This window comes from Pseudophryne corroboree, chromosome 1 (genome assembly GCF_028390025.1).
Source record: "Pseudophryne corroboree isolate aPseCor3 chromosome 1, aPseCor3.hap2, whole genome shotgun sequence".
Taxonomy (NCBI): Eukaryota; Metazoa; Chordata; class Amphibia; order Anura; family Myobatrachidae; genus Pseudophryne; species Pseudophryne corroboree.
In genome coordinates, this window is record NC_086444.1 from 966,906,523 (window position 1) to 966,934,138 (window position 27,616).

The 27,616-nt window shown below is 43.9% G+C and overlaps 1 protein-coding gene across 3 annotated transcripts in view; it reads right to left on the reverse strand.

The window, feature by feature from the left end:
• Nucleotides 1–27,616, reverse strand: part of GLRB (glycine receptor beta) — a 268,807-nt gene that overhangs the window by 67,169 nt on the left and 174,022 nt on the right. For all 3 annotated transcript variants that reach the window (XR_010177463.1, XM_063920484.1, XM_063920485.1), the window contains 2 exons: nt 18,237–18,466; nt 5,950–6,032 (listed from right to left, as the gene is read on the reverse strand). Coding sequence is in view for 2 of the 3 variants with exons in the window: in XM_063920484.1 (XP_063776554.1) it covers nt 5,950–6,032; nt 18,237–18,466 (313 nt within the window). In the remaining variant the exon portion in view is untranslated. The remainder of the gene's footprint in view (nt 1–5,949; nt 6,033–18,236; nt 18,467–27,616) is intronic.

Here is a 27,616-nt window from a genome sequence, read left to right on the forward strand (position 1 = left end):
ATTGCTTTTTCCAAGGGAAGGAACACTTTCTGAGACTCTGTGTCCAGTATCATTCCCAGGAAAGGAAGCCTATGTGTTGGTTCTAGGTGAGATTTTGGTAGGTTCAGCATCCACCTGTGATCCAGGAGTAGTCTGGTTGACAAGCCAATGCTGTCCAATAACCGCTCCCTGGACGATGCCTTTATCAGAAGATCGTCCAGGTACGGAATTATATTCACTCCCTGTTTGCGGAGTAGAAACATCATCTCTACAATCACTTTGGTGAACACCCTCAGTGCCGTGGAGAGACCAAATGATAGGGCTTGGAACTGGTAGTGACAGTCCTGCAGTGCAAACCGTAGATAAGCCTGATGAGGCGGCCAGATCGGAATGTGAAGGTACGCATCCTTGATATCCAGAGACGCTAGGAATTCTCCCTCCTCTAGACCTGAGATCACCGCTCTCAGAGACTCCATCTTGAATTTGAACACTCTTAGGTACGGGTTCAACGACTTGAGGTTCAGAATCGGTCTTACCGAACCGTCCGGTTTCGGTACTACAAACAAGTTGGAATAGTACCCCTTGTTTTGCAGATGAGGTGGAACTGGAACAATGACCTGAGTCTGTGAGGTGGGAAGCTCCTAGAACTCCTGTCTGTAGCCCTGGGAAATAAGATCTATGACCCAGGGATCCTGGCACGAACTTGTCCATATGTGACTGAAGAATTTTAGCTGGGCTCCCACCTACCAGTCTTCCAGGCATCACGGTCCACTGTCATGCTGAAGGTTTTAAGGAAGCAGAAGGTTGAGCTCTGTTCCTGTGAACCGGCAGATGCTGGTTTGCGTGGTTTACCTCTAACACCTCTGGTGGCTGTAGAAGAACCCTATGGTTTGCCCCTAAACTTGGAAGTCCAAAAGGACTGTGAATTGGAAGGAAGGTACTCGCAGTAGCTTTGAAGATCAATTTGTCTAGTTCATCTCCAAATAAGCCTTGCCTGTAAAAGTGAGGCCTCCCACCCCTTTCCTGGAGTCCGCATCCTCAGTCCACTGGCGTAGCCATAGACCCCTGCATGCAGACACTGCCATAGCCGTAGTGCGTGCATTAAGCAAGCCTATTTCTTTTATGGCTTCCATCATAAAATTCTGTATATGCTGTAGGAACAAGATAACCTCCTCCTGAGGCAAGATGTCTAACCCTTCAATCAGGTTACCCGACCATTTGGCAATGGCTTTTGTAATCCAACCACATGCTATAGTGGGTCTCTGGGCCACCCCTGCAGCTGTATACAAGGATTTGAGCGTAGTCTCAATTTTACGTTCAGTCGCTTCTTTTAGGGCTTTTACGGAGGCTGTACCCGGGACAGGCAATACAATTTTTCATGAAAGCCTGGACATTGAAGCATCCACCATAAGTGGATTTTCCCATTTTTTCCTATCCTCAGGAGGAAAAGGAAAGGATGATAACAACCGTTTAGGGATTTGAAATTTCCTATCAGGACTAACACACGGTTCTTCAAACAGGGTATTTATTTACTTTGACACAGGAAAAGTGGCTGAGGATTTCTTTTTTATATTAAAATAAGATTCCTCACTCTCCACTGATACCTTATCAGGGATATTTAGAACTTCTCTGATAACTTCTATGAGAGCCTCTATTCCCTGTGACAGATGAGCCTCCCCCACCTCTGAGTCCACCTCACCCTTCTCCATTTCTGAACCCCCATTATCCAAGTCAGACTGCAGGATATGGGCCAAAGTGCGTTTTTGCGGACAAATGGCAGGAGACTGAAACGCTGGTTTGGGTACTGAGTCTCTTTTCATAAACTCAGTCATAGATTGTCTTAAGTATTGCGTCTCTTTCTCGAGATAACTTAGTAGAGATTGTGGAAATCATTCCATTTATGGAGTCCAGCCATGCTGGTTCTGCCCCACTAGCCTGGGAAGGGACTCTAAATTAAGTACACACTAGTGAACCCCCTGGGGAAGAGGAACACTGTGCCTTACATGAAACACACTGTTTGCCTGACATACTGCAGCAGTGACAGCACACACACAGGAAAAAGTTAAAAGCACAATTAACCCACAAAGAGCCCTTCCAGGGAGACACAGAGGGAGTATGGAACCAGTACATGGCGCCCTTAACGCTAATGCCAAGCTTAGCCGAGTCACAGACTAAGTACACTAATAATCGCTCCCACCTGCTATGAACCTCTGGTACCGCTGAGGTAATCTGGAGTCTCTCCGGAGGAGCTGCACGTCCCTGTCAGTCAGTGTCTGTGTCAGCTGCAGAGGGAAAATGGCGCTGGTGAGATGCTGGATCCGCTCATAGTGAAGCTCCACCCCTCCAATGGCGCGCAGTCTTCCTGCTCTTTTTTATACTGTCTGTATAAAATGGAGACAGACTCTTTTATGGCTTTGTTGCCAGTCTGGGTACTGTGGGCCTAATTCAGAGTTGATCGCAGCAGCAAATTTGTTAGCAGTTGGTCAAAACCATGGGGGTCATTCTGACCCGTTCGCACGCTGCTGGTTGTCGCAGCGGTCGGTTCTGCCACAAAGCACACGCGCGTCGTTGCCCAGCGACGGACGTCGGCGGGCAACGACCAGAAGAACGAAGAAAGTGATTGATAGCGCGATCGCAAGAAGATTGAAAGCAGGAAGGCGTTCCGGGGCGGCAACTCACTCTTTTCAGGGAGTGGCGAATCCAACGCAGGCGTGTCCAGGCGTTTGGAGGGCGGATGTCTGACGTCAATTCCGGGACCTGCTGGATCGATCGCACAAGGTAAGTAACTGTTACCCTGGTCTAGTTCTACACAAAATTTTTTTTGCATAAGCAATTGCAGCCTTGCTATACAAAAAAGCCCACCACCATAGGCGGCGTCGAATTGATCGCACGGGTAGCAAACAGTTGCTATGTGAGATCAACTTGCATGTGCACTGCAGGGGGGCAGATATAACATGAACAGAGAGAGTTAGATTTGGGAGGGGTGTCTTCAAACTGAAATCTAAATTGCAGTGTAAAAATAAAGCAGACAGTATTTACCTTGCACAGAAACAATATAACCCACCCAAATCTAACTCTCTTTGCATATGTTACATCTGCCCCACCTGCAGTGCACATGGTTTTGCTCAACTGCTAACAAATTTTCTGCTGCGATTAACTCTGAATTACCCCCTGTGTAGCTGTTCAGCGTCTGTGTCTGTACACAGCGGGAGACGCAGTCCGCCCCGTTTAGAAGCCGTGCGTCTGCCGTATGCTGCCATAATGGCTGCCCCTATCCGGGACACTGGCTTAGTACTCACCTCTCTTCTTTCTTCTGGCTCTGTTAGGGGTAACGGAGTGCTACGGGAATATACGCTCGCCGTGGTGGGGTTTGCGAATAGTTCCCTCAGGAGCTAGTGTCCTGCAGCAGGGAACGGGACCATTAACCCTGAGAGAGGTTGGGTCGTTCCCCCCCTAAGTCCCACGAAAGAGGCAGGCTAGTGCCATCCAGTCATGCCTGAAAACAACAAACACAGAAAATAAATGCAGAAAACTCTTCAGTAGCTTCCAGGGACATGACCGGCTCCTCCGGGCATATTTTCTAAACCGAGTCTGGTAGGAGGGGCATAGAGGGAGTAGCCAGCGCACACTATCAATTTCTTAAAGTGCCCAAGGCTCCTTTTGGACCCGTCTATACCCCATGGTACTAATTGGATTCCCAGTATCCTCTAGGACGTAAGAGAAATTCTCATTATATTTGTCAGAAGACACAATTATGTAATACCAAGATCAATGTATCTTCTTATGAGCTGAATGGATGGCTATACATAAAAAAGTTGATGTTGAGATAGACGTACATCAATTTGCATAGCGCAATATAAGCAAACTGGTATGGAGCATGCTGAGAAAATAGGCTACACACGTAGGTTACAGATTTGTAAGATGAGGAAAGAAAAGTGCGGTCTAACAAAGGCTGAATACAGTAGGGGCATGTTTGTGCAATTGTAAACTGTTGCAGACCTGCACAAAATGCATATACACCTGTTAAACCCATATCAGTGTGTGGGGGGTGCAAATATTCACTGATAATGATGATGCATTGGATTTATGCTTGACATAAACTTGGCAAATCTGCACACCAACTGTGACTTACTGTATGCAAAATTGTACAATTGCGTGTGTGGTTGTTGTTTTTTTTTATGGAGAATGTATTGGACGCAGAAGCTTTTGAACTCTGCATCAACCCCATAGTATGTTGTTGCTGTAACATACGTGCAATGTAGGCGGCCAATTGCAACTAATCTGTTGCTGTACAACTTCAGATCTCAACGTATTTACCAGCAAGTGGCATTATCTAGGATTGTTCAATGAAATCCTGGAAACTTCACTAGAGAAGGAACCTGGGCCTCATTTAGAGGTAGGAGCAAAACCATCTGAAAGGGGACAATGTGCGCCCACACATACCATCTAGCGGGATGCGGTCAAGATCCCACCGGACGGGATCCCGCCGGTCGAAATACCGACACCGGGATCCCGACCAGCACAATGACGACATATTCTCCCTCTGTGGGTGTCCACAACACCCATAGAGGGAGAATAAATTAGTGCCCGCAAGGGGATGCGTTGGGCTCGCCCCCCCTGTCGGGATTGTGCCGGTCGGGATCCCGGTGTCGGTATTCCGACCAGCGTGATCCTGTCCAGCGTGATTTCGTACTGATCCCCCATCTAGCTATGCAAGAGGCACAATTTTTTTATTTTTGCATTTAGGGAAAAAATTACTGTTTTCTTTTGTATGTAGCACACAAACAAGGGACAGCTTTATATAGAAACTGCAATTAAAGGTGGGTTGCCACACTTAGCGATATAGTGAACTATGCTAATTTTTCCCCCTCCTGAGCGATATAGTTTACTATATCGCCCAGTGTGTATGCCGTTGTAGATGAGCGATGCATCTCAGCCGTGCATGCAGCTCAATTTGGGCTCATTGTCAAAAGCTGCATGCTCCGGCCGCCGCAGCATGACGTCACTGTGCGATATCATTAGTAATATTGCACAGTGTATATGCTCGCCGTTGGGCGGCCCGGGAAGGGAAGCACTATGCGATGTCGTTCACCGAGCACATCGCCTAGTGTGTACTCACCTTTAGAAGTGAACTGGGATGCTCACTCCTGCCAACTTGTCCACATGTTAAATTACCCCAATGTACAGTAATATGCTTTTGGCAAAGTGCACCTTCTAGGTGGATTTACACCTTACTTTAAACGGGGCTCGTGATGGTGGAAGTGAAAATCCAGTTTTTCCAAAGGCCATAATGTTGACTATGAGGCTCAAATTTTATAGAACTTAAGTGAGAAAGTTATAGAAAACATAATCATACATAATACTCATAACACTTTAGAGGACAGCTCTCAGCATTATGCATATGGTTCATATGTATGAAAAATTATGCGTTTACACCTAAATATTCCATAAAGAACACACTGATGAATAATTTTGGCAGAACTGAGTCACATGGGTTCTCTAAACGCTTTTTCAGAAAGAAAAGAACATCGTTTGTAGCGCTCAATTGCTCCCGTGGTGACAGTTTGAAGTGTAGAAAGAATGCTCCTCCCGTCACACGAGAGTGATTAACCTTAGAAAACAATAAAAGCAGTGTCTTCAGAGCTTAATTATACTTCTCTGAACTGGTTGGAGAATTCTCCCTTCACTTCAACCTGTCACCATAGGAGCGACTGAGTGCTTATGCATGTTGCTCTTTCCTAGTGAGAGATCACCTCTGTGATATAACCCCCAATGCTTAGTGGCCCGCCTCTCTGCATCGCTGATTCCAGAATGTAAACGTGAAACGAGTTTTAGACAGATAAAATTAAAGAAATTTATGAAAAAAAGAAGAAGACAACATTCCCATTACAGTTAAAATAATACAAATTTCAACAATTTGGAATGTAGACGTTCTACAATGAAGCGTGAAATAAATTTTACGGTACATACAACTTTCCAACTGCATCTTGCAACGCTGTGTATCCATTGGAAATAAGGTTAGATCCAAAGGACAGGACAAGGTAATGGACAACCTAAATAAAATAAAAAACATGATACTGTATTACAATTTTGAAAAAGCAAAGTAATGCATTAGTTACAAATGCATTTTGTTGCAATATAAATTGTATGCTCCAAACATGTAGAGGTTAATAATGACGTTATTAAATATTTCTAACAATGTCCTAGATATATAGTGTCTATATATAAAAAACATTTACTTTTTAGTATTTCATTATGGAGGACCAGTCTAAACAAGCACAATTTCAACTTTCATATTTTCACGTCTTCATGCAGATACCTATGTTCTGGCCATCTATGAATATTGAGTATTAAGGTGAGTGTAAAGTCATATGTACTGGTAAAAGCAGTAACTGTGATTTTCAGTGGCATCAACAGCTTTCAGCACATATTGATCACTACAAGATATACTGTATGAGTAGGTATGTGAATGTGTGTTAAAATCAAAAAAGGACTGACCATCAACCTTCTGCCACCTGCCCAAATCACAGTGGTGCTGGCCAACCTTTTGTCTTCTTAACTGCCCATTAACAAATACCTTTCTGGCATATCAAGGCTTAAATATTTTATAGATTTTTTTTTAAATTCTTTTAATGTTACCTTATGGAAACTAATTTAGTTCACTTGATTTAGCAAACAACTATCATACAGTAAAAGATCCGTCACCAAAACGCAGAGGTATTTGCCTGAGCATTCTTTTTGGACAGATGCCCCAATATATATATTTTTTCTATACAGGTTGACCTGTAGTAACATAGGTGGTCATTCCGAGTTGTTCGCTCGCTGACGATTTTTGCAGTGCAGCGATTAAGTAAAAAAACAGCAAAAATCAGCATGCGCATGGTACGCAGCGCTAAGTACTTTCACACAAAACTTTGTAGATTTACACAAGGTCGAGCAACGTTTTTTCATCGCTCGAGTGATCGTAGTGTGATTGACAGGAAGTGGGTGTTTCAGGGCAGTTACTGGACGTTTTCAGGGAGTGTGCTAAAAAACGCAGACGTGCCAGATAAAAACGCAGGAGTGGCTGGAGAAACGGGGGAGTGGCTGGCCTAACGCAGGGCGTGTTTGTGTCGTTAAACCAGGACATAAATGGACTGAAGTGATCGCAGTCTAGGAGTAGGTCTGGAGCTACTTAGAAACTGCAGCAAATTATTTAGTAGCAGTTCTGCTAATCTTTCGTTCGCTATTTTGCTAAGCTAAGATACACTCCCAGAGGGCGGCAGCCTAGCGTTTGCAATGCTGCTAAAAGCAGCTAGCGAGCGAACAACTCGGAATGACCACATTAGTGTTAATATTTTATAGGTACCATAATAAATATGTGTGTGTGTGTGTGTGTGTGTGTGTATGTTCAAATATACTGTATTTCTATAGCATGATTAAAAAAAAAAAATATATATATATATATATACTTATATATATATATAACTGGGTATGATACATCTGACCGGTGGTTAAGATGCCGGCTACATGACCAACACCGGCATCCCGACCTTTAGAATGCCGACATGGGACGGGGTACTTATTTTACCCCCCCTTGTGTTCACTACCCTAACCCATCTGGGTCGGCGACTAGGGTTAAGATAGTGGGAGAGGCGGCTAGGGCTAAGACGCCAGGGATGACAGCTTCAGTTAACCTCCCTAGAGTGCCTAACCCTAACCCCCCCCCCTCCCCAAGGCCCTAACCCTAACAGTCACACTAATACTTATTACTACACAAACAAAACTACACAGAAGCTTATCTATATTAAGTCATCTACTGTATATTTGTCCAATTAGTTGCTAATACACGATCTTTTGGCAATAATAAGTGACCAGAGTTGAGAAATACTACCCAACACCAGATTTGCAGATTGAAAGGTTTTAAGTTTGAAATTCAATAAAATGTCAATTTTATGACCTTGTATAAAAGTAATAGGATTTTAATTACCTACGTAGTCCGTAAAGGATACTGGGTTTCCATTTAGTACCATGGGGTATAGACAGTTCCACTAGGAGCCATGGGTACTTTAGGAATTTGATAGTGTGGGCTGGCTCCTCCCTCTATGCCCCTCCTACCAGACTCAGTCTAGGAAACTGTGCCTGAGGAGACGGACATTCTTTGAGAGAAGAAATAAAAGGATAGTTGTGAGATTCCGAACCAACACACACAAACAAGAGGAAAGCTATGCTAGCCAAACTTGAAACAGGAATACAACAGCTGAACCAACAACAATACTTAACCAAGAAACAGTGCAGAAAGAACGAACACCGAGTGGGCGTCCAGTATCCTCTACGGACTACGAGAAAAGGATTTCCCGGTAGGTAATTAAAATCCTATTTTCTCTTACGTCCTAGAGGATACTGGGGTTCCATTTAGTACAATGGGGTTGTATCAAAGCTCCCAAACCGGGTGGGAGAGTGCTGAGGTTCCTGCAGAACTGATTGACCAAACTGAAGAAAGTTATTGAACTTGTAGAACTTAGCAAACATGTTCGAACCAGACCAAGTAGCCGCTCGGCAGAGCTGTAAAGCCGAGACACCCCAGGAAGAGGAAGAACCCACCGTCCTAGTCGAGTGGGCCTGTACAGTTTTTGGAACCAACAAACCTGCCGTGAAATAAGCATGCTGGATAGTGAGCCTGATTCAGCGTACAATGGACTGCTTTATTTTATTGGGATCATAAAGAACAAACAGCGAGTCCGATTGTCTGTGATGAGCTTTACTTATACTTCAAAGCCCTCACAACATCTAAAGACTTTGAAGTAGCAGAGGTGTCGGTGACAACCGGAACCACAATAGGTTGGTTGAAACGCAGACACCACTTTAGGAAGAAATTGCTGACGAGATCTGAGTTCAGCTCTGTCCTCACAGAAAATTAAAAAGGGGCTTTTCTGAGACAAAGGCCCTAGCTTCGACACATGTCTTGCTGAAGCCAAGGCAAACAGTGTGACGGTCTTCCACGTAAGATATTTTACGTCCACCTCCTGTAACGGTTCAAACCAGTCCGATTTGGAGGAACTGCAGAACTGCAGGACCAAATTGAGATCCCAAGGTGCCATGGGAGGCACAAAGGGAGGTTGGATGTGCAGAACACCTTTTCAAGAACGTCAGGACCTCAGGGAGAGAAGCCAATTGTTTTTGAAAGAAAATGGACAAGGCCGAAATCTGGACTTTTATGGAGCCCAGACGTAGGCCCACATACATACCTGCCTGAAGAAAAAGCAGGAAATGTCCCAGATGAAATTCCACCGCAGAATAATTTCTGCTCTCACATCAAGAGACGTATTTCTTTCAAATTCGGTGGTAATGTTTAGACGTTACCCCCTTCCTGGCTTGGATCATAGTTGGGATAACATTGTTAGGGATCCCTCTTCTGGCTAGAATCAGCCGTTCAACTTCCATGCTGTCAAACATAGCAGTGGTAAGTCCTGATGGACGAACGGGCCCTGTTGCAGGAGATCCTCGCGAAGAGGTAAAGGCCACGGAGCTTCGAGGGGCATCTCCAGAAGGTCCGTGTACCAGGCCCTTCATAGCCAGCCCAGAGCAATGAGTATTGCTTGTACCTTTTCTCTTTTTATTCTTTTTAGAATTCTTGGGATCAGAGGAAGTGGAGGAAACACGTACACCATCTGATAGACCCATGGAGTCGACAGAGCGTCTACCGCCACTGCCTGTGGGTCACTCGACAAGAGGCCATCATGTCAATTTGTGGATATCTCCATCGATGTGTCAAGCACCTGAATACTTCTGGATGAAGGCCCCACTCCCTAAGGTGCATTTCGTCTCTGCTGAGGAAGTCTGCTTCCCAGTTGTCTACTCCTGGAATGAAGACCGCTGACAATGCCACAGCTTTTTTCTGCTCAGAGGAGAATTGTTGACACCTCTGACATTGCGGCTCTGCTTTTCGTTCTGGTTTATGCACATAACCGTCCGGTTTCGGTACTACAAACAAGTTGGAATAGTAACCCTTGTTTTGCAGATGAGGTGGAAGAAACAATGACTTGAGTCTGTACCAGGTTTTGGACGGCATGCTGTAAAGTTATACTTGCCTCTTGTGAAACTGGCAAGCCTGATTTGAAGAATCTGTGAGGTGGGAGCTCTTGGAACTCAAGTCTGTAGCCCTAGGAAATAAGATCTATGACCCAGGGATCCCAGCACAAAATTGACTAGATGTGACTGAAGAATTTTAGTCGGGCTCCCACCTGACAGCCTTCCAGGCATTGCGGTCCACCGTCATGCTGAAGACTTTGAGGAAGCAGAGTTTGAGCTCTGTTCCTGAGCACCTTCAGTTGCTGGTTTGCGTGGTTTACCTCTTGCGCCTCTGGAAGCTGTAGAAGCACCTCTGGATTTACCCTTAAAGTTGGCAGTCCGAAAAGACTGTAAATTTGAAGCTGAATAAGCTTTCCTGGCTGGGGAAGCTGCTTAACGAAGATACGTAGACTTACCCGCAGTAGCTTTGGAGATCCATTTGTCTAGTTCATCTCCAAACAAGGCCTCTCCTGTGAACGCCTTTCCTGGAGTCCACATCAGCAGTCCACTGGCATAGCCACAAGACCCTGCGTTCTGACACTGCCATAGCGGTGGTGCATGCATTAAGCAAGCCCATTTATTTTATGGCTTCCACCATAAAGTTCTCAGAGTCCTGTATATGCTGCAGGAGTAAAACAACATCCCCCCTAGACAAGGAATCTAAACCCTCAATTAGGTTACCTGACGATTTAGCAATGGCTTTTGTGATCCACGCACATGCAATAGTCGGTCTCTGGGCCACCCCAGCAGCTGTATACAAGGATTTGAGTGTGGTCTCAATTTTACGATCAGCCGTGTCTTTCAGGGAGGCTGCACCAGGGACAGGCAACACAATTTTTCGTGACAGCCTAGAGACTGATGCATCCACTATCGGTGGATTTTCTAATTTTTTCCTATCCTCCAGAGGAAAAGGAAAATATGAGAGCAACCTTTTGTCAGGCCCGGGTGTTTTTGTGAATCCGTTAACCCGGGACCAACCACAGGTGTAGGTGCTGGGCTATGAAGAAAGTAGGGAGGACGAAGAAAGTTCCGATTCATATATTTATTCAAAATAACAATTCAGTAAAGAGTTAACTGACAAGTTGTTAATCATCATATTATACTGAAGTATTGCAGGAATAATATGCAAGAGAAAACTCAAAAATAAATAAAAGAAATGTTCATGGAAACATATGCAAAACAAGCTGAAGAATAAATGTTGAATTGTCCAAATAAAAACAAGCTTTGATGCTGAACTGCAGATTGTGTTTAACTGGTTAATGCAGACATGGAGAATTAACTGTAAGGATTTGCAATGGAGTTTTGAGAGTTAACTGAGAGACTGTGAAGAATTATCCTTGTTATGACAACATAGCAAATATAAACAAGCTTTGATGCTGAACTGCAGAATGTGATTAACTGGATAATGCAGACATGAAGAATTAACTGTAAGAATTGGCAATGGAGTTTTGAGAGTTAACTGAGAGACTGTGATGAATTATCCTTGTAATGACAACATAGCAAATAAAAGTACTGAATTGGGTTACTTGCGGGTTCCGGAGATCACTGTGAAACTGTAGTAGATGACAAGGTGATGAATGGGTTAAATGCAGAGTTGAACAAACGAACAGCTGAGGGAAATGGGATCCTCCAGACTTTGTAGGATATGCAGACAGACTAGGTAACCTCATGCAAGACTCTGGGAATTCAACTGTTTCCAGTAGGTGAGCAATTAACTGACAGCACAGCGGAGAGCCGGTGGATCTTTCAGCAGTGAAGGCTGCAGACGGACCTCTGGGAACGGAGGCGATATCTGGACCACGGGAATCACACAGGAATGCACGGAGAGAGCTCAGAGCTAGAGCACAGCGTTGATACAACAAAGCACTCGCCCAGAGTAACATAATCCCAGCCTACTTAAAGGCAGCACAAGCACAGGATTGGCTTACACCTGCCCACAGGTGTTTTCACAAGTGCTCTGTATTAGCTATTTGGTCTCCAACATGGCCACCTCTTATACAGCAGACACACTGCAGTGCCTTAGGCCATTTGGTCCCCGCACTCACAGTTCCCAGACTCTGCATTACCTGTGCCATTGATCACGCCGCGTCCCCACACGGGCACACAGCACCACGAGCAACCGCACTGACAACGGATGAACCCCAGAACCCGCAAAGGTGAGAGACCGGTTCGTGACAGTACCCCCTCTTCTACGGGTGGTCTCCGAACACCTTTGAACCTTGTCAGGATTTTTGGAGAAGTATTTCTGTACCAGTCTTGGAGCATGAACATCTTCAGAGAAAACCCAGGATCTCTCCTCCGGACCGTATCCCTTCCAGTCTACCAGAAACTGTAAACGTCCATATCAGGAACGTGAGTCCACAATCTCTTTAACTTCAAATTCCTCATTCTGCAAAGAGTGAACTTTAGAAGATTTGGACTGGGTAGTACGGAACTTATTGAGAATCAAAGGCTTCAGTAAAGATGTATGAAAGGCGTTAGGAATTCTCAAAGACGGTGGCAACTTGACTTTGTATGACACAGGGTTGAGTACCTTTACAATGGGAAATGGACCAATAAACTTGGGAGCAAATTTCTTAGAAGGAACTTTGAACTTGAGATTGCGCGTAGAAATCCAAACTTGGTCTCCCACTTTGTAATTCGGTACAGCTTTACGTTTTCTATCTGCAAAAGATTTATAACGAGCGGAAGTTTTGACCAAGGACTTACGTACACAACTCCAGATGCTAGATAGACGTTGAAGCTCTTGATCTGCTGCTGGAACCTCTAGGGCTGGCAATGGATGAAACTCTGGTGGATAACTTCTTGGACTCTTAAGTTGGGCACATTTAGGACATGCTGCTATAAACTCTTGGACATCGGCTTTGAGACGTGGCCACCAATAAGACTGTTGAATAAATTTGAGAGTCTTTAGAACTTCAGGATGACCCATGAAGGAAGAGGAGTGAGCCCAGGTAAGCAGCCGTTTTCGAAGACTTGTGGCGACAAAGGTCTTGCCAGGCGGAGGAACTGGAGAGGTTCGAGTCATTAAAAAGGACGTAGGATTCACAATGGCTTGATTCGTGGTAGCATCATTTAATTCAGAAGGAGCAAAGGACCGGGAAAGGGCATCTGCCTTTTTGTTCTGAGACCCTGGACGATAGGTGAGTTTGAAATCAAATCGTGAGAAGAAAAGCGCCCATCGAGCTTGTCGTGGATTCAAACACTGAGCTGACTGCAGATACAGAAGATTCTTATGATCAGTATAAACTGTAATGCGATGTTGAGCTCCTTCTAGAAGGTATCTCCACTCCTCAAATGCCAACTTGATGGCAAGTAATTCTTGCTCACCGATTGCATAATTACGTTCTGCCGGGAGGAACTTACGGGAGAAATATCCGCAGGGATGGACCTTTTTATCTTCAAAGACTTGTGACAACACAGCTCCTACTGCTTCTGTAGATGCATGCACCTCTAGTAGAAAGGGACGATTCACATCAGGCTGTCGAAGAATGGGCGCTGACACACAGGCTTGCTTTAAATCAGAGAAGGCCTTGATTGCTTCAGAAGACCAGTTCGTAGGATTTGCTCCCTTGCGAGTTAGGGCTGTGATGGGAGCAGCTAACGTAGAATAATTCTTAATGAATCTCCTATAGAAATTAGCAAAGCCAAGAAATCGCTGAATCCCCTTAATAGTTGTAGGAGTGGACCAATCCCGGATAGCTCGCGTCTCTGGGATGGATAGCGGATGAATTTGTCCCCTAGGAGGGGTCTTGCCCGGAACCAGGACGGCTGGGCAGTCCCATTCACGATGAGGAGGTAGAGAGTCTGCTGCTTGCTTACTGGAAACATCCGCAAGGGATTGATACACCGGAGGTAGATCGGAAAGGCTAATTGACCGAAGAGGTACAATTGCAGCTACACAGTCCTTGGTACAAGATTTACCCCATGAAAGGACTTCCATGGTTTGCCAATTAAGTTGAGGATTATGTTTCTGCAGCCAAGGTAAACCAAGTATCACATCTTGGGAGGCTTTGGGAATCACGTAGAAGGAGAGGTATTCGGAATGGAGCTCACCAACTTTCATCTTGAGACATACGGTTCGATGAGTAATTATACCATCTGGAATTCGACTTCCATCCACTGCTGTAACAGCAACTGCTGCTTCCAGGGGCATGGTTTGAACTTTAGACCGTATGACAAAGGCTGAGGAGATGAAGTTCTTGGCTGCCCCGGAATCTAGGAGGGCTGAAACTTTCACTGTAGAACTTGGAACTTCTAATTGAATAGACAAGGTTGGCTCTTTCCCAGAACGTGATTCTAAAGTAACTCCTAGCTTAACCTCTCTTGAATAAGCTAGGAGGCGAGAGTTTCCCGGTCGGAGTTTGCAGAATTTAACTAAATGTTCGGAGGACCCACAGTACATGCAGAGGTTACCCTGTCGACGACGAAGTCGTTCCTCCTCTGTGAGGCGAGAGCGCCCAATCTGCATAGGTTCTTCAGTCATTACTGGAGACTGTGATAAAGAATCTTGTCGAGGTCTAGGATGATCACGTGGACTGGATCGCTCTGCCCAGGATTTCTCTAAACATCGCTCCCTGTAACGTAGATCAAGTTTGTTACAGAGAGAAATCAATTCATCCAGTTTAATTGGCACATCCCGGATAGTTAAATCATCCTTGATTCTTTCTGAAAGTCCATTCCAAAACGCGGCGATCAGGGCCTCCTCATTCCAGTTTAACTCTGAAGACAACGTGCGAAACTGAATAATATATTGACTGACAGGACGTAAACCTTGACGTAGACGGAGAATCTCCAAGGATGCTGAGGTGGTCCTGCCTGGTTCGTCAAAGATTCTCCGGAAGGAAGATACGAACTCTTTGTAATTAGAGAGGATAGGATCACCTCTCTCCCATAATGGTGATGCCCACTCCAGAGCCTGACCGGAGAGGAGGGCAATAATATAAGCAACCTTAGAAAGAGCTGATGGGAAACTGGCAGACATCAGCTCAAACTGGATCTCGCATTGATTCAGGAATCCTCTGCAAAGTTTTGGAGTTCCGTCAAACTTACTCGGAGAGGGTAACTGCAAGCGGGACGTAGGCTGCATCACAGGAGAAGCTATAGTGGTAACTGGGACAACCGGAGTTGGAATCTGAACTTGAGACGTTTTAATAGCTGTATGAAGAGTCTCTAAACGGTCTGCCATAGTTTGCATAAACTGCACTATTTGTGTCTGTATAGACTCCTGGTTTTCCAGACGGGAAAGGATATCTGACGTAGCACCGCCTCCTGCGAATTGGTCACTTGACGGATCCATGTGGCCAGTGCTTACTGTCAGGCCCGGGTGTTTTTGTGAATCCGTTAACCCGGGACCAACCACAGGTGAAGGTGCTGGGCTATGAAGAAAGCAGGGAGGACGAAGAAAGTTCCGATTCATATATTTATTCAAAATAACAATTCAGTAAAGAGTTAACTGACAAGTTGTTAATCATCATATTATACTGAAGTATTGCAGGAATAATATGCAAGAGAAAACTCAAAAATAAATAAAAGAAATGTTCATGGAAACATATGCAAAACAAGCTGAAGAATAAATGTTGAATTGTCCAAATAAAAACAAGCTTTGATGCTGAACTGCAGATTGTGTTTAACTGGTTAATGCAGACATGGAGAATTAACTGTAAGGATTTGCAATGGAGTTTTGAGAGTTAACTGAGAGACTGTGATGAATTATCCTTGTAATGACAACATAGCAAATAAAAAGTACTGAATTGGGTTACTTGCGGGTTCCGGAGATCACTGTGAAACTGTAGTAGAAGACAAGGTGATGAATGGGTTAAATGCAGAGTTGAACAAACGAACAGCTGAGAGAAACAGAATCCTCCAGACTTTGAATGATAGGCAGACTGACAAGGTAACCTCATGCAGGACACTGGGAATCCAACTATTTCCAATAGGAGTGCAATTAACTGACAGCACAGCGGAGAGCCGGTGGATCTTTCAGCAGTGAAGGCTGCAGACGGACCTCTGGGAACGGAGGCGATATCTGGACCACGGGAATCACACAGGAATGCACGGAGAGAGCTCAGAGCTAGAGCACAGCGTTGATACAACAAAGCACTGGCCCAGAGTAACATAATCCCAGCCTACTTAAAGGCAGCACAAGCACGGGATTGGCTTACACCTGCCCACAGGTGTTTTCACAAGTGCTCAGTATTAGCTATTTGGTCTCCAACATGGCCACCTCCTATACAGCAGACACACCGCAGTGCCTTAGGCCATTTGGTCCCCGCACTCACAGTTCCCAGACTCTGCATTACCTGTGCCATTGATCACGCCGTGTCCCCACACGGGCGCACAGCACCGCGAGCAACCGCACTGGCAACGGATGAACCCCAGAACCCGCAAAGGTGAGAGACCGGTTCATGACACCTTTTAGGGATTTGAAATTTCTTTATAAGGATTAACCCAAGGTTCTTCAAACAGGGTATTCAATTCCTTTGACACAGGAAAAGTGACTGAAGACTTCTTTTTTTACATTAAAATAAGATTCCTCACACTCCTCTGACATCTTATTAGGAATTTGCAGAACATCTCTGATAGCCTCTATAAAAGCCTCTACTCCTTGTGACAGAGTAGCATCCCCCCCCTTCAAATCCACCTCACCCTCCTCCATGTCTGACCCGTCAGAGTCAGACTGCAGGATATGGGCCAGAGATCGTTTTTGCGGACAAATGGGAGGGGATTGAGACACTGGTTTGGGGACTGAGTCTCTATTCATAAACTCATCCACAGTATGTCTTAAGTATTGCGTCTCTTTCTCATTAAACGGGATAATTTCGTAGAAATATTGGAGATCATTCCTTTAATGGAATTAACCCACTCCAGTTCAGCCCGCTATTCTGGGAAGGTGGACTGCCCTGAGTACCCAGTAGTGAGCCCCCTGGTGAAGAGGAACACTCCGCTGTACAAGAAACACACTCTTTGCCTGACATAATGTAAATGTGACAGCACACACACATACAGGAAAAGGTTAAGCACAATTAATCCACAAAGAGCCCTTCAGGGAGACACAGAGTTATTTGGAGCCAGCCCCCACTGCGCCCGTATCGCTAATGCCAAGCTTAGCTGGGTCGCAGACTAAGTACCCTGATAGGGGACTTAGTACACTAATAATCGCTCCCCCCTGCTATGACCCCCTGGTACCGCTGAGGTAAACTGGAGTCACTCCAGAGAAGCTGCGCATCCCTGTCAGTCAGTGTCTGTGTCCACTGTAGAGGGAAATGGCGCTGGTGAGCTGCTGGATCCCCTCATTGTGAAGGCCCTGCCCCTTCAATGGCGCGCAGTATTCCCGTTTTTTTATACTGGTTGAGGTCATCTGGTGCTTAAAATGGAGAGAAAAACGTTTTAAGGCTGTTTTTGCCAGTGTGGGTACTGTGTACAGTGTACTGAGACACAGTTGTGTACTGTGTCTGGAGACGCATTCTGCCCCGGTTAGAAGCTGTGCATCTCCGTACCCTCATGCCGCCATAATGGCCGGCAACCCGCTAACCAGGACGCCGGCTTAGTACTCACCACTCTTCATTCTTCTGGCACTGTTAGGGGTGGCGGTGTGCTGTGGGAATGTACGCTCGCCGTGGTGGGGCTTGCGAATAGTTCCCTCAGGAGCTCAGTGTCCTGTCAGCGGGGAACGGGACCATTAACCCTTCAAGGGGTTGGGCTGTTTCCCCCCCTAAGTTCCACGAATCAGGCAGGCTGGTGCCATCCAGTCCTGCCTGAAAATAACAAACATATAAAATAAATGCAGAAAACTCTTCAGGAGCTTCCATAAGCGTGACCAACTCCTCCGGGCACATTTCTAAACTGAGTCTGGTAGGAGTGGCATAGAGGGAGGAGCCAGCCCACACTATCCAATTCTTGAAGTGCCCATGGCTCCTAGTGGACCCGTTTATACCCCATGGTACTAAATGGAAGCTCAGTATCCTCTAGGACGTAAGAGAAAATACATTTTTGTTTCCTATTCATCACCCTGGTTGCACAGTTGCTCAACACTCATACGTCAGTGCAAAAGTATAGTTTGAATGAATACTCTTATTACATGTTCTTTATTACCTTGACAGTCCAGTACTCATCGAGTGACAAGAAGTTTCCACAGATAAATCTTCTGTTAAAAATACCTCTGGGATGACTAAACATCAGAGGCAAAATAAATTAGGAAAACTCACCTCATGCTAAGAAGAACATCTCCGTCACGAAAAATAAATAAGAGGATATTTTCTTGGGTGACATCATGAAAATTGGCATTCTTTTCATTTGCAAAAAATAAATCTGGCTTCCAGAGACACTTAAACATTGTTGGATCCACTGTGAGTGCATCTGACCCTCTAAAATCACTAGGAAGTTTAAGTCGAGGGTCATTCCATCTCTGCCTTAGGAAGATATTGACCCTGTAATCCTGCAAAGAAGCAACTGTATTTCAGTCATGAAAACTGCAGCATTGTTTTACAACTTGCCAAGGCCGGTTATTTGGAAAACAATGAAAGACTAGGTACAGTAATTATTACAGCAATTTACACATACAAATTAAACTGGATTATATTCAATTAAATTTTTATTTCTCCTTGTTTTAAGCATATCCAACATAAACCAGGAGGCATCTGGCATGTAACACAACTACTGCCCTTTAGCAAGTGATACAAAAATGAATGAAGCACGACAGCGACATAGATAAAAAGTTCCTGTATTTCATGTTTCTTCTCAATGAAATACATGGCCCATATAACTCAAGGAATTAATTCTGTTTCATTGGCACTATATCACACAAATAAATGTCAGGTAATGTACTTATAATAAACAATGACAAGTAATATTTATGTAGGCAGAAATTCCTGTAAAAAATAAAATTATAGTTTATGATATCATCACTCATTAGGAAAGTATGTGTATTATCAGGAGACAATAATTACAGATTCTACAAGTCGCATCAGGATTCTGTGACCCTGTATTACAGCAATTATCTGATAACTTCTAATAATGATATCACTTATAGCAGGGTGTGCACGGAGGCTCTCCACAGCCATCCTTGTAACTAGATTACCCATTAAATAGCAGCTACATTTACCAACCTAATAAGGCTATTTCTTGAACTAACCAGGCTTTGCAGGTATGCCTTGCTAAAGTATTCACACCCCTTTGTATTTTTCATGTTTTGTTGCCTCACAACCTGGAATTAAAATGGATTGTTTGAAGGTTTGCATAATTTCATTCACAGAACATGGCTACAACTTTGAAGATGTTTTTTTTTTTAATTGTGAAGCAAGCAACAAATAGGACAAAATAGCAGAAAACTTCAGTGTGCATAATTATTCACCCCCCTAAAGTCAGTACTTTGTAGAGACACCTTCTGCGGCAATTACAGCTGCAAGTCGCTTTGGATAAGTCTCTATGAGCTTGCAACATCTTGCCACTCGGATTTTTACCCATTCCTCAAGGCAAAACTGCTCCAGCTCCTTCAAGTTGGATGGTTTCCGCTTGTGAACAGCAATCTTCAAGTCTGACCACAGATTCTAAATTGGATTGAGATCTGGGCTTTGACTAGGCCATTCCAACACACTTAAATGTTTCCCCTTAAACCACTCGAGTGTTGCTTTAGCAGTATGCTTCGGGTCATTGTCCTGCTGGAAGGTGAACCTCCGTCCAGTCTCAAATCACAGGCAGACTGAAACAAAGGTTTTGTGAGCTAAAATAACGTCAGAGTCGAATTCAGGAGCTCCTGGAGGAAAACTTGGCTACAGAAGAATGGAGGATCATTAATTTCTATCATCCTATATACTAATCATAATGATATGTGCTGCCTGCAGTCTACATAATGTGTAATTCCAAAACAGCCCAGCGGGGCAATCATCTTTTCCGGTTTCAAGCTCTAAAAACTTAGAAGCTGGTGCTCTCTCTCTCATAAGAGTGTGATGACTCTAATCCTTAAATATATATTTTATTCATTATTGATCCATCTCAAATTATTGTCTATTCACTCAATTCTCTGTTTCAATGCTTGATCCATACTACATGGTCTCCTCAATACAGACTTATTTTGCAAAACTGACACTTAGTTTTCATATCCAAATTTTAGGATTTGCTATCTGGCTGCTGGGATCTAGTACTACTGGCCGATAGGTATCAAAGAAAAATTCCAAAAAATTGCTAGGACCTGTGCCAGCATTCACAGGCCGCTTACAATTATTGCATGCTGGCACTTGTAAATTATTACATGCTATCCTGTCCACCTAGATCTATCCGTACCTTAACAGTGACATGCAAAGTGTGTCTGGCAGGTTCTGGGGTGTGGCTTTAAAAGAGGCAAAACAGCGCACCAGTCCTAATATGCTTTATTTAGGCAAGGTGCCTGACATCTCGCAGGTTACAGCCGGGGAGTAGTGCATTGCTTAAAAAGCTTGTGTTTTCTGATCAATGCTGGAAAAGCTATGGAGACAACCTACCAGCACGTTTTTGGACTGTGACAAACAACCGAAAGATCCGAACAAAACCCACACACTATACATACAAACCTCACATGGACAAATACTTCATAAACAATTGTTAGACATGCAACCTAACCATGCAGTAACACTACCCAAATAAAAGGTGATTCACTTCTATATGTCAGGATAGAACACCCAGGACTGCTGACATGTACCATTTGCTGAGAGCCACTAAGATATAGCACTATGGAACCCACCTATTATAGATATTTTAGGATTGTAGTATGAGTGTCTGATCTTTTTTTTTATTTTATTTTTTCAAGTTGATATCGTTAACTTCTGGTGTTAGCTTTATAAAAAAAACTTACCCTCAGACCCACCCTAAAACTATCTTGTAAATGACAGGAAAATGTCAAGGAGACACACTTGGAACTTAATAAGACAAGTGAAACAACTAATAACTCTGCTCTACATAAATTAAACGATGCCTTGCTAACATTCGCCAAGAGCAACTCCTAAGCCTGTTCGCTGATCTCTTCCACAAATATCTCTTGCCAAAGTGCCTGAGGAAGCCGGCTGTCGGATGGATTTAGCAAATGTATATGCATCATAAAGACGGCATACTTGGAAAGCAAAGAATAGGCTGAAGCCTCATAAAATGTTAGCCGCTTTACAACAATACTTATTTTAACCTATTTAATATAATTAATCCTGACTATTTTCTTCATCAGACATATGTTACAAATGTTACCATGATCAGCAAAAGTGGTTTCATCCATAGCAAAATAATAAAATATATTAATTATATGATGTAAATTTGACAGGGTAACGTCATGACAAAATCCTTTCCATGACTCAGAACATGTAGCAAGGTGATAATTTACTTTAACTATACGTTTAAAGCCAATAAATGAACCACAAAATGTATATGTAAATGTATATTTTAAACAGCATGCATTAATTTCGAGAGTGTGGTATTATAAACTAGCAGCTACTAGGGATTATCATGCCAACCTGCAGAATTAGATGGAGAATACCAGGTCCAAAAATCAGTAATAACACATTAAAAATAAAAAAATAAAATAAAAAAAGTCAGATACCGAGCCAAATAGCTGACAGCAAATGGCAAGCCTGTAGGTTCAGCTGAATGCCTCACTTTTTATTCTTCTGTGAAATGTATAAAAAACAGAGATGCGGATGGCTCTAGTTAGTGGTGCTGAGTGATCCTTGACATAAGATTCTCAGCCAAGAAAAAGGAAATATTAAGTATGAAGAATGTGTGGTAAAGTGAACATCCCAATCAGATAAGGGGGAGAGGATCAACATCAAATGGTATCCTTCTGAGTACTTGCTTTATGCCACTGTTTTGATTGGCCAAAATATCTGAACTTGTGCATTGCGTTAATATCATGTTCCAAGTACTCTATTAGAGGTCCTGTAATATCTGACATCAGTCTAGCGCAGGTTTTTTTTCTTTTTAAGTTTTTGGAAGGTAAACTAAATCAATTACACATTGCTCTGGTTACTTTATACAGGCATATTAGCCACAGTGCAAGTGAAGAACAGAAAGCATTTATAACAACCTACATTCCAATGCCATCACAATTAGTTTATTCGTTTATAATATGTGGCCTTTCCTACTGTACTTTCCATGTGATGCCAGCTCCTTTTCTTTCTAGAGAAGATCTTATAAGTGTGCATTTTACTGCAATTTTGATTGCCCTCTAATACACTTAAAGCCTTATTTAACTTTGTGGTGTAACTGACACAGAAGTGAATCAGACCATAGCAAACATTAGATTTAAAGGGTAACACCACTTACAGTATATTAAATGTTACAGTTATAATTGCTAGACTGAGATATGCTTTAAGGACTGATACTACTAAGCAACCTCTACAACCATGGAAACAAAGTGCACAAGTATTACAAATAAGAGTATACTTAGTATACACAAGTACTACAAATAAGAGTATACTAAGTATACACAAGTATTACAAATAAGAGTATACTAAGTATACACAAGTATTACAAATAAGAGTATACTTAGTATACACAAGTATTACAAATAAGAGTATACTTAGTATACACAAGTATTACATATAAGAGTATACATAGTATACACAAATATTACAAATAAGAGTATACATAGTATACACAAGTATTACAAATAAGAGTATACTAAGTATACACAAGTATTACAAATAAGAGTATACTAAGTATACACAAGTATAACAAATAAGAGTATACTTAGTATACACAAGTATTACAAATAAGAGTATACTTAGTATACACAAGTATTACAAATGAGAAAGTACTTGTTTCCCAAAGTGATTTTGATAATGATGATGCACAGCAATAACTTTACATTACTATTTTTAAAGGGAGGACTCCAACTTAAAGGAAAAGTAATTGAAAATATTTAACACACTATCATCATACTGCCCCATCCTTTCTCCATGCATCACATTTAGGATATATCTGCAGACAAGTACAACTATGTAAATGTATGAAAGACTGATGACTTGGAAAAGAAAAGGCAAATTAGCCACAGATATATCAAACCTTGCAGAGTGATAAAATTGCACAGTGATAAAGTACCAACCAATAAGCTCCTAACTGCCATGTCACAGGCTGTGTTCTAAAAATGACATTTATGAGATGATTGGTTGGTATTTTATCACTGTGCCATTTATCACTCTCCAAGGCTTGATAAATCTGGGTCTAGATGAGAAGATTAGGCTCCTAGTCTGGCAGTGGTGTAAAACACCTATAGACAGAGCCGGCGCCACCACTAGGCAGCTTTAGGCATCTGCCTATGGGCGGTGGCCACTGGAAGGCGGCAGGTCACGCTTACTCTAGCTCAGCTCCTCCTCTTAAGAGGAGGAATATTTCAAGCGTTACCAGAGACGCGGAGAGGAGCAGAAGAACTGTATGTACCACTAGCCGGCAGCACGCCCCGTATGCAGAGTGTGTACTTGTGGTGCGGGGCAGGAATATGTCGGCGCGGATAGGAGCAGTAGAACTGTTACAATAGCGGCAGCACGCTGCATACTCAATGTGCATAGAGTATTAGAGCCGCTGACGATGGGTTACACTCACACTGACAGCGCTAGCGGGCGGCTGATAACAGTTGGGCAGCCGCGGCATCCCTGCAGCGATGTCAGTGTGAGTGTAACCCATCGGCAGCGGCTCTAATACTCTATGCACATAGAGTAAGCAGCGTGCTGCCGGTAATTGTTACAGTTCTTCTGCTCCTCTCCGCGCCAACATATTCCCGCCCCGCACCACAAGAATACACTCTGCATACGGGAGTCCTGCAGGGATAATTATGTTGTGCTAAGTGAGGGACTGGTGCTACACTGCGGAGCAGACTGCAGGCGGCTCCCCTGCTGCTGTTCCCTGTCTTCTGCAGCCTGCAATGTAGTCGCCTCGGATTGGTCCCTATTATACATTTTTATGGGCAGAATTCTTTGCTTTACTGGGGCTTCTTGTCAGTGCTCCATTCCTCTACTGGTGTGTGTGTATATATATATATATATATATATATATATATATACTGCATGGCATTGAATGTATAAATCTTCAGTTTGGCCGCACTCAGGAGTAATCTATCCTACGGTGTCCAGACACATTGTAGCCTGTCTGGGGGTCCCCGCAAAATGTCACACATAGTGGCTTTTTAAAATATAATTTTTAGACGCTGTGTGGGTTTTTTTTGGGGGGGTGGGGGGTGCAGCAGGCATATGTTTTGCCTAGGGTGCCGAAGAACTTTGCACCGGCCCTGCCTATAGACTAGACAGGCACAGCCAAACAAGACTGGGGGTTTTATGAAGGGCCTCCCCAAAGACTACCAGCCTCGAAAAACACTAGTGGTCTTCACATTCTGTGGTATCATGGTAATGATAAACAAAGCATGATACCACAGTTATTCCAGCAGCAAAACACCAGTCACATTCCAAATAATGCATAAATAAAGTAACAATACAATGCCAAATATTTTATGTTTTTTAGTAAAGTAAAATACTCCCCCAAATCCTTATTTCAACACTTTATTAAAAATATTTTTCTCTCTAGGCCAATGGGAATTCTTCTTTGTTAGTATCCAAAATAATCCCCCCAAAAACCCTTATAACGATAACTGTCACTGAGTGACCCCTCAATGATCAAAATGGTGAATATCTCATTATAATAATTCTTCCACACTGACCACTTGTGGTCCAACCTAGTCTGATTATGCACTCCATTCTAGCAGGGGAAGGGAAGGAGGAAGGAGGGGGGGGGGGGGGGGGGAATCGAACACTCATCATCTTATTATTATAATTATATTGCTGTACATCTGGCAACAGTAGCAACACCACAATTCTCAGTTAACAATATAGCTGGGAAGCAAGCAGAGCGAGGAAGTAATCGGCAGAGGGTGGAACCTGTCTCCAAAAGTGATGGCATGACTAGCAGGAGTAGAGCAACGGCATGTGTTGGATTTATTTGTGTTCTGATGCAAACAGAAGCAACTGCAGTATCTATTGTTGCGCTATAGTTTGGTCACTTCAGAATAAATAAGATTTTAAACCTACCGGTAAATCTTTTTCTCCTAGTCCATAGAGGATGCTGGGGACTCCGTAAGGACCATGGGGTATAGACGGGCTCTGCAGGAGACATGGGCACCTAAAAGAACTTTCCAGTATGGTGTGCACTGGCTCCTCCCTCTATGCCCCTCCTCCAGACCTCAGTTAGAGAACTGTGCCCAGAGGAGATGTACAATACGAGGAAAGGATTGTGTTAATCTAAGGGCAAGATTCATACCAGCCCACACCAATCATACCATATAAGCTGGAATACACATAAGCAGTTAACAGTATGAACAAACGACAGTATTGGTCCAAGACCGATTCTAACTGTAACATAACCCTTATGTAAGCAAAAACTATATACAAGTCTTGCAGATTTCCGCACTGGGACGGGCGCCCAGCATCCTCTACGGACTAGGAGAAAAAGATTTACCGGTAGGTTTAAAATCTTATTTTCTCTTACGTCCTAGAGGGTGCTGGGGACGCCGTAAGGACAATAAGGTTTATACCAAAGCTCCCAATCGGGCGGGAGAGTGCGGATGACTCTGAAGCACTGATTGAGCAAATGCTAGGTCCTCATCAGCCAGGGTATCAAACATGTAGAATTTAGCAAAAGTGTTTGAAACCGACCAAGTCGCTGCTCGGCAAAGCTGTAATGCCGAGACGCCCATGGCAGCCGCCCAAGAAGAGCCCACCTTCCTAGTGGAATGGGCCTTTACTGAATGCGGTAACGGCAATCCAGCCGTAACATAAGCCTGCTGAATCGTGTTACAGATCCAGCGCGCAATAGTCTGCTTCGAAGCAGGCGTGCCAATCTTGTTGGCAGCATACAGGACAAACAATGCTTGTTTTCCGAATTCTAGCCGTCCTGGCTACATAATTCTTTAAGGCCCTGACTACATCCAGGGACCTGGAATCCTCCAAGTCACAGGCACCACTATAGGTTGTTTCATATGAAATGAAGACACCACCTTAGGTAAAAATTGAGGACGAGTACTCACATCTGCTCTATCCACATGAAAAATCAAGCAAGGGCTCTTGTGAGACAAGGCCGCCAATTCTGACACACGCCTTGCAGATGCCAAGGCTAACAACATGACCACCTTCCAGGTGAGAACTTCAACTCCACCGTTTGAAGGGGTTCAAACCAGTGTGATTTAAGGAACTGTAACACCACGTTCAGGTCCCATGGTGCCACTGGGGGCACAAAAGGAGGCAGGATGTGTAGCACTCCCTTTACAAAAATCTGGACTTCTGGAAGAGAAGCCAATTCCTTCTGAAAGAATATCGACAGGGCCGAAATCTGTACTTTAACGGATCCTAACTTTAGGCCCATATCCACTCCTGTCTGTAGGAAGTGGAGAAAAACGACCAAGATGGAAATCTTCCGTAGGAGCATTCTTGGTTTCACACCAAGAGGCATATTTCCGCCAGATACGGTGATAATGTTTTGCCGTCACCTCCTTCCTAGTTTTTATTAGAGTAGGTATGACCTCCTCCAGAATACCCTTCTCAGTTAGGATCCGGCGTTCAACCGCCATGTCGTCAAACGTAACCGCGGTAAGTCTTAGAACAGACAGGGCCCCTGCTGTAACAGGTCCTCTCTCAGAGGAAGAGGTCCAGGATCTTCTGTGAGCATCTCCTGAAGATCTGAGTACCAGGCCCTTCGAGGTCTTCGAGGCCAATCTGGAACAATGAGAATTGTCTGTACTCTTTTTCGTCTTATGATCCTCAAAACTTTTGTGATGAGAGGAAAAGGAGGAAACACATAGACCAACTGGAATACCCATGGTGTTACCAGAGCCTCTACTGCTATTGCCTGAGGGTCCCGGGACCTGGCAGAATACCTCTGCAGCTTCTTGTTGAGGCGTGAAGCCATCATGTCTATTTGAGGAACTCCCCCGAGACTCGTTATCTCTGCAAAGACTTCTTGAAGTCTTCACTCTCCTGGATGGAGATCGTGTCTGCTGAGGAAGTCTGCTCCGGAAAGAAGACTGCTGACTGAACGCTTACATGATTTTCCGCCCAGCGAAGAATCCTGGTGGCTTCCGCCATTGCGACTATGCTTTTTGTCCCGCCTTGGCGGTTCACTTGAGCCACTGCTGTGACATTGTCCAATTTAATCAGAACCGGTAGGTTGCGAAGAAGACCCTCCGCTTGTCGAAGGCCGTTGTATATGGCCCTTAGTTCCAACACGGTGATGTGTGGACAGGACTCCTGGTCTGACCACAATCCCTGAAAATTTCTTCCTTGGGTTACTGCGCCCCATCCTCGGAGGCTCGCGTCCGTGGTTACCAGGATCCAGTCCTGAATGCCGAACCTGCGACCCTCTAGAAGGTGAGCACTTTGCAGCCACCATAGAAGAGACACCCTGGCCCTGGAGGACAGTGTTATTTTTTTTTATAATTGTAGATGGGACCCGGACTATTTGTCCAGAAGATCCCATTGAAACGTCCTTGCATGGAACCTGCCGAAGGGAATGGCCTCGTAAGTTGCCACCATTTTCCCCAGAACCCGAGTGCATTGATGAACTGACACTCTTTTTGGCTTTAGCAGGT